The 8,282-nt window shown below is 42.1% G+C and overlaps 1 protein-coding gene across 5 annotated transcripts in view; it reads left to right on the top strand.

Annotated features, from left to right (window-relative positions):
* Positions 1-1,766: 1,766 nt before the first annotated feature.
* Positions 1,767-8,282, top strand: part of Lrrc49 (leucine rich repeat containing 49) — a 120,535-nt gene continuing 114,019 nt past the window's right edge. For 2 of the 5 annotated variants that reach the window (XM_021206167.1, XM_021206165.1), the window contains exons 1-3: positions 1,767-2,098; positions 2,719-2,775; positions 4,805-4,892. In XM_021206167.1, the coding sequence (XP_021061826.1) occupies positions 2,051-2,098; positions 2,719-2,775; positions 4,805-4,892 (193 nt within the window). In that variant the 5' untranslated portion in view covers positions 1,767-2,050. Of the gene's footprint in view, positions 2,099-2,381; positions 2,497-2,718; positions 2,776-4,804; positions 4,893-8,282 lie in introns of those variants that run through there. The other 3 variants (XM_021206168.2, XM_021206166.2, XM_029543523.1) reach the window with 2 other exon arrangements.

The following is an 8,282-nucleotide window of genomic DNA, read 5'->3' as shown; positions in this document are numbered from 1 at the left end:
CAGATAGATAACTGCCCTGAGCTTCAGCTGCAACAAGCATGAACTAATGCCCACATTCTCATGCAGCTCCACACTACTGACTTGGCTGCCCAGTTCTTTGCCCAAGCTTCTGCTCAGCACCACATCTGTGTCCTTGTGAGCTTCCCGGTTTTTACCATTCAAGACATTGCCTGAAAATGAGTTAGTGAAGAGAGGACAGGCTGAACACAGGCTTCAGAAGCAAAATACACGGGCCAAGGGTTGACTGTGATGACAACCAATGCTTAACATGGTAAGTATTGTGCCTCAGACATCACTCCAAGTAACTAACACCCTACAGCTCTGGAAAGGCTTTGGCAGATATGGGATAACATCTTTCCATTACAGATGAGGAACCTGGGCACAGGAAGCATGCTTAGTTATTGGCAGAACCATAATTGAAACCCAGGAGTTGGCCCCCAAGTCCATTCTTGTAACCACCATGATTTCATACCTTAGCTAACATTCACACCTCCACTCCTACACATAAAGATAAATATTTTTAAAAACATAATATGTAAGTTAGGGATCAGGAGAAACTGTATTTGAGTTTATTGCTTTAAAAAAAGGGACAGGACTTTATTGATGGTGCCAGAAAATGGGAAAAGGAATAACTCTGGTTACTTCCTGGAACAGTTGAGCAGTCTCGAAAGAGAGGAATATGGAGGAACCAATTCCTCCATAGGTCAGCACTACATGTATGAACTCCTTAGGACAGTGGTGTTAAACAGAATAGGATGGTAGGGAAAGGACAAAAATCATGCAAAGATGTGTAAGTTGTGTTCATAATTTTGATTCCAAAATTACATGTTTGCATTCCAAATGATGATAGAATATGACTAAAGGAAGGTTCTTAGGCATCCACCCAGATGTGGGAAGCAGGTCAATATCACAGAAAGAATAATGTTCTGGTGGTTGGAGGTTTCACAAGAATTTCAGGCCCTTGAAGACGTTAACTTTTGGATGTGTCTCCTCACGTAAAATGGATAGGTTTGGACTAGTTGAGAAATAAGGTTGCCTTCAGCCCTGTCATTCTGTACAAGTCTCACAATTCAGAGCCAAAATGTCAGTTACAGACCACTTGGCTTCTTGGCAACCTTTTCTCAGATTTAGAACTAAACATTTCTTCTGCACTGTCATGGAGCCACTGTTTAATCCACATAATGGTAATAGGGAGGAAGCTTGATTGCCCCAAAGAGGGCTTGGGAGTTTTTAAGAGAGCAAGTAATGATAATCAGATGCAAGGCAAATGTAATCAGTATTTGGGGGTGGGGTGGGGGCAGAAAGGTATGCACTGAGGGGATGACGGGAAGTTTAGCTCGCCAGGAACATGAACTTGAAGGCAGCCAGTATCAGTCAAAAGAAGCTTAGGGAATGGAAGGGATTATTAGCAAGACTTGTCTTCAGGAGTAGAGTCACAGCTTTAGTCAGTTTTTTTGACAGGTCGACTGTCAGGCGCACTCGGTTCCTCTGCCCGCAGGGGCCTCAGGAAAGCTGGCTTCTCCGTCACTGTCTCCAGGTCGGGCTGTATCCTTCTTTGCCTCGGCTTAGTGGAAGGGCGAAATTAAATGGGAAGGTTATGGGCATCTTCCTCCATCTCTTCCTTGCGATTTTCCAAGGAAAACAGGCAGCAGCCGGCAGAGGGAATCAAACTTCCCGCGGGCAGTGTTGAGGCGGGTCCTAAAGAGGAAAGGACCGGAAGTCATGGTTGCCATAGCCACCGATGTGCCCTCCCTCTTCCTCGTCTTATCCTCCTCCGGATCCTCCCGCTGTTTTCAAGTGGCCTGAAAAAAAAAAAAAAAAAAAAAAAATCCAGAACGAGGAAGTGCTGACGCACCGGGCCCCACAAATACTCCCCGAGGCTGGCCGCCCGGACGGCCCACAGATCTAGGGCGAGGACCAGACCGGAAATGATGGTTTCTATGGTAACCCCTGAGCGGGTTGCCTGGGAGATGACCCTTTTTGGTCTCTTTGAATCTTAGCTGTAGGATTACCTCGGAGGAGGATTGAACATCCCGGATTGTCTCCTGCCATGATTCCCGGAAAATACCGTTCCGTTTCTGGCCGAGCTGCAAATAACGTGAGTTGGGCCTTCCTGATTTTAGTTCCTTTTCCAGTAGTAGTCTTGTCCTCTCTGACTGGCGTCTTTGTCCTAGGTGATGGGCTGCATTACTGGGACCCGGACTACTCAAGCTATTGTCTCATTGAGGCTAGGGTTTCCTGGGCTAGTCCAAAGCACTCTGAGAGTTTTTGAATATTGTATGATGGGAATTTAAAATCTTGCCCAGGGCCGGAGCTCCCCAGAAGGTGGAGCTGGTTTGCTAGGCAAACCCTGGGATTCCTTTAGTTATCCCCCACCCACTTTCTTTTTTCTATTGAGAAAGGAACCTGTTCTTAGACACTCCCATCTCCTTTATTCAAGCACTGACATCCTGACTGGCAAGAGAAATGTCGGGGCTCCAAAGCCTGAGGTACAAGGTGGGTGAAATCCGCGCCTCCGACATTTTGAAAAATAAATCAATGAAAGCATTTGATTCTTAGACTCGATTTTACTTGATTCTTAGACTTCAGAAAATGTTCATTTACCAGGAAAGTAAAGAAAGATGGAATATTTGTCTGTGTTCCAATTTTTATAATGTCTTTATACTATGGCGTGTGTGCATTAAGAATACATTTTATAATTTAACTTCTACATTTCAGGTGAACTGTGGACTTCATCTGGTTATTCAAACGTCGTCACTTTCTGACAAAAACAAAGTAAGATTTAAGCAGATTTGTATCTAAGTTGAAAATAAATGGTCAGATATTCTACACAAATAGTTGCATGTTTTATAAATAGATTCTGACCTGGGGGCTGAGTGTATCTATTTTGGTCTTCAGTGTAAAGCTGACTTTATTTTCTGTCGACTTTCATGAAGCCAAATCATCCCTCTTGTATCAATTTAGGTCATTCCATTCCAAGAGCCCTTCCCCTTACATTTAAACATTTCTGGTGAAGGTATTTCTTAAAAGTGGTTGTATGGCATAATTTAATTGAGAAATGCTTTTATTTCTTAGACATAGGTAAAACGATGGTGTCATTCTAATGGTGGCATCTCTGGAAGGATAAAACGAGACATTTTAGGCGGATTTCACTTTGTGGTTCATTTTAAATCAGAAGAAAAACTAAATGAGGAAATGTTGTTACAGTGCTTTAATAACATATCGAGTGTTAGATTCTTATTTATTTATTTATTTGTGTGTGTGTGTGTGTGTGTGTGTGTGTGTCTATGCATCTGTCTCTGTGGAGGCCAGAGGAAGGTGTCAGATCCCCTGGAGGTGGTGTTCCAGGCAGTTGTGACACCTGTCATGGGGACTAGGAACCCAGCTCAGGTCGGGTGGAAGAGCAGCAGTGGTCCTAACCATTGGACCCACTTTCTACACCCAGACCAGTTACTTGTAATATCCTGGTAATTTCCAAAGTCTCTGGCTTTTCATTTGGTTTTTGAAATATAATTTTTTTTCTTTCTTTCCTGCCTCACCTCAGCACTCACACACGCCCACTCCCCTCCCTGTGCTATCTGTACACAATACACTTCTCCCTTTAAAGAATGTGTACCTTCTCAACTGTCACAGTTCAGTTGTTCCCTCAAACATTGGGCATCACTGGAAGGACTCTGTAGTATAAAGGCCAGAGTTCACAGACAGCAGCAGGAAGAGACTAAACGGCGGCCGTAGGAGGTTGGAATGGAAGGGGCAGCTAACTGTCAGGCTATAGCTGATTAGTTACATTTGGATGTGGAAATAGCCAACCCTTCCTTGGGTGACTCCCCTGGCCTCATCGTTTGATCATCTCCAATAATAGCTGAATTAATGGAAAAATGAATTTATTAGAATCAGGCATAATGGACTGTATATAAAACTTTCCTACCTGCCTTGGCCAGGTGGGTCCTTTTCTACCATTATGTACCTGTAGGAATGCTGTGTTTTCAAAACCCTTTGTATACCATCCTCTCGAGTGTGTAGACATGTGTCCATGCTGATACAGTACAAATGCTGCTGAGATAGGGTGGGTGATTGAGAAGCCTGGGAAGTCTCTGAAGATGGATTTTTTAAGGTTTTAATGAATAATTTTAGGAGGTCATTCTGGTTTGGGCTTTTCAGTTCTGCCATGAAAAATTATTAAAAAGAGTTAAGATTCTTAAATACTCAATTTTATTATGTTATAATTTGACATGTGAAGGATTTTTTAAAAATTAAGAGCTCCAGTTAGCTTTTATTGTTTGCGTTTCTTTTTTTAATTGAGCAAATAATTCTTTCAGTCATTGCATTTGTGGCAATTATATTTGTGGAGAGTTTGGAAGTATTTTAATCTGATCTTGTGTAACTGACTTTAATTGTAAGTTTGGAAAAAATTACACCTCCCATGCAAATTCCAATATAGCCTGTTTTAAAGTTTACACCTCAGGGGCATTAAGTCCATTCACAGTGTTGCAAGAGCATCTCCTCTGTTTAGACCTAGGTTATTTCATCAGTCCACATACACTCTCATTTTCATTAAGCAGTTGCTTCGGTTCCTCACTTATCTTAAGCCCTTGGAAACTGCAAATATGCTTTCTGTCTATGAATTTTTAAACCATGGGTTTAATGAATTTAAACCATTATATGAATGGAATCATATAATGTGTGGCCCTTCTGGGGTCATCCTTCTTTAAAAAGCACATTTTATATGTTATTTTATAATAAAGTTTATCTCTGACTGTCAATTTCTCCCTATCAATATATATTCTTAAATACTGTTTTTCAGGTTGAATTTAAGCTTAACAGAGAGACACCATCATTTCCTGGTAGACTGTTACAGCATGACCTGGAGAGGAACTACTCAAGTAGGCAAGGTACTGTCAGTAACAGAGAGCAGATACATTCTCTTTGAACAGAATCATTTAATATTGTTGAATGACTAGAACCCAAGAAACCTGAATTACAAAATGAAATAGTTCAATTGGTTACAAACTTGGTATGATATTGTTTAACTCGGAATTGGCAATACAGATCTATACACATAGGCCGACCGACTGACTGACAGACAGACACACCATAGTGGATTGCTTCCAATGCATAAACAAACAAACAAAACAACTCCCCCTATTTTAGTTTGAAAGTCGGTGGAGAGGAATGTTCTGATCGTATATTAGAGATAAAAATAATGGCTAATTAGTAAGCTAGAGGCTATTGGAAAACAAATACTTTGAAAATAAGGAAGCAGTGGAAAGTTGGGAGTATAAAGGAACTGTCATCTTCCCACACTGCCTCATGGTCACAGAGACATGGGCATTGCCTCATCAGAAGCCTTCATCTTGGTGTGACTCACCTGGGAGCTTGTTAAACCCCGATTCTTGGTGCGCCCTCCTCTTCCCCGCTGTGCTTTCGTAGGGTTGGGTTGTACTTGTGGGTGTGCGTTCACACTGCCACAGTTGATTCTGACAGGTGTGGTAGATGTAGAGTGTGGATTGCCCTTGGGCAGCTGCTGGGTAAGATGTTTTGGTTGTACTTCTGAAAGATGTTTTTAAAATCAAAGTGAAGTCTCCTTCAGGACATTTGACTCCTATTGAACTCACTCTTGTGTGTGCCAGTGCAGATCACTTCCAGGTTCTTGGATAGAGCATCGCCTCCTCCTCCTCCTCCTCCTTCTAGGAGCACCTACTTCCCTCCTCCCCCACCCTCACCCCCACCTCCCACGTGCTTCCTGGCCCTCTAGATTTGCTTGCTGTGTCTAGATGTCTATGCAAGAAGACTGGTCAACAGAGGCCCCTCGATTGTGCATTTCATTACTGATTGAACCAAAGGCAGTACTGAATAGTTTGACTATTGATTAGTATGTGGTTTTGGTTTGGTTTGGTTTGGTTTGGTTTGGTTTGGTTTGGTTTGGTTTTGGAGTATCTCTGGGCCTTCCTCTTGGACCCATATAACCTTCCCCATCTTTTCTCTTTCCTACATCCTCCACCCAAGACTGTCAATTCCTGGAATTGACATCTGCATAACTCTAGTTCTGTGGTGCAGGACACATCTGTCTCCCTCATTCATTTGGCTCTGAGTGCATTTCTAGAGTGTGCACTGTGCTGTCTTCGTTGTTCTCATCAGGGGGCTGGGATTTCAGCTTTCAAATCCTCAGCTAGAGGTGAGTTTGTCTTCATTGGGAGTAACTTTTACACTTTTACATAATAGAATCTTAATTTTCCCCTCAGCTATGAATGAAACTTACTTTCTCACAGTTTTTCTAGGGTTAGAGTAAGGGGTTGATGTTAATTTATATTTGTGTGATAAGTTATACAACATTAGTAGATATTTGCTGATAAGAAAAAGTGTGGATGCATTGATTTAGTGAACCCTCAAGGCAGAGTTTTACATATAAAAGCCATGTATATGTAAAATACAACATACAAAATAAATTTCAGCAGAAAAAAATTGAATTGGCTTTTATTTAAAAGATTCCATTCAAAATCATTCTGTGTGACAAGACACTCCTTTGATATGTCTTAAATGTGGATTTGATCATTCCCAACACAACCATGTTCTAGGCAGTGTTATGAAAAGAAAGCCAGACACATTGTAGCTATTATCTTGACTCCTGTACTTAATTTTCTATAACCCAGAGCATGCACACTCGGGAAAAATTTTAGGTCTACAAAGTTTTAAAAAATTTTAAATCTTGTCAGGCAAAGTTTGGCCTCTGTGTGATCAACTATGCCTGCATACCTAGTCCTCCAGGGCCCGTTTCAGACCACACATGCAATCTACCAGCACAACATGACCAGTGGCACTCTCAGTCAAAATAAAGGAACTTGATGCTTCAAAAGCAGTTGGTCTAAGCCCCAGTGGGCGCGCTTCCTTCAGGCCTGTTGGGGTCTCCCAGCATCAGTGTGTCCACAGGCCGCTCCAAGGATGCTCCAGAAGTCTCAGCAAGTCATTTACATAATCCTGTAAAATCTGTGCATGGCGGGAGAAGGCAGTGCTCGCCACAGTGTGCTGTGCTGTCTCTGCAGCCACCTGTCTATCTACTACCCTCTCACACAACCATCCGCAGTTTCTCTAGTCTACAACACACTGAGTGCTTACTGGCTGTAGACCATTTTGCTGCTGGGCACTTTGAGGCACTACTTACACTAAAATGCAGGAATTTCTGATTTTCTTTTCTTACTAGAAATAAAACACAAAATAGATTTTGAATTAAGCTCCCACAAACTGGAAAAGCAGTTCATCTTCTGGTTGCCTCCTGCATCTAAATTCTGCTGTGATGTAAAACAAGGCCAGCTCTCAGAAGCTTACAGATCTGAGGATGTTAGGGAAGACTGGCACCCACACTTCTGTGACAGTCCAAACCTCCGGGCAGCCTCCATGTGAGTGACCACACCCGCATAGACACATGACTGTTCAAAGATTCCCATGTCCCCATCACACGTTTTTTTTTGTGGGTAGAGTTTAAGGTCTTTTTTACCTAATCATTTTTGTCTTTTGCTATTTATGGTCTAATGTATATTGTATCAATGGTAAACTTATCAGCTGAAAATAATAAATTTGTATGTCTGAGAAACTGAAGCATGTAAGATATAATTCTTTTATTCACAAAGTGTAAATGAAATTTATTCTTTGCTATCTGCCTCTGCATTCCAAGTCATGGATGGTTGTGATCTGCTGGGAAACCTTGGATTGCCTTGAAGTTTTAATAGTAATTCAGAGAACTTAATGAAATGTTCATCAGACAAAATGAGATTCTTTATCCCCCTGAGTTTTCTTTCGTCATCTTCCTCTGACCTTGGCAGCTAATCTTTCTGCTGGAGCTAATCCGTGGGCTGTTTTTGGCTTTGGACTCCAAATCACTGTGCTGGTTCCTGTGGCTTGGGGATCCTGCCTGCAAGTGTTCCTATCGTTTGATGTTTATTGGTGAACACAGTGTTGATTCTAGAAGCTTCCTCTTGGGACAGCATGATTAGCTGTTCGCTGTTTCACATTACCTCAGAAAGTGGGATGTGTGCACTGATTGTTTTCTGGACAGAATGAGATGCTCTCTCCCTGAGGACCTGAAAAGGCCAACTGATATTGACACTACTGCTTTAGAGTTACAGGCTGTGTGTGACTTGATTTTACGCTATTACCATATCTTTAGTGACCAGGTCCTGAAGGTGGGTCAGCTTCTAGGCTTGTTTTTCCTCTTATTGGGCAGTTGAAGCAGCAGAATGCTGTGGCCTCCTCAGGTTCTGACATCCCACCTTTCACTCCCATCACGG

The sequence above is a fragment of the Mus pahari genome, chromosome 10 (genome assembly GCF_900095145.1).
Source record: "Mus pahari chromosome 10, PAHARI_EIJ_v1.1, whole genome shotgun sequence".
Classification (NCBI taxonomy): domain Eukaryota; kingdom Metazoa; phylum Chordata; class Mammalia; order Rodentia; family Muridae; genus Mus; species Mus pahari.
The sequence above is the reverse complement of the archived record's forward strand: the minus strand, read 5'-3'. Positions and strand labels throughout refer to the sequence as shown.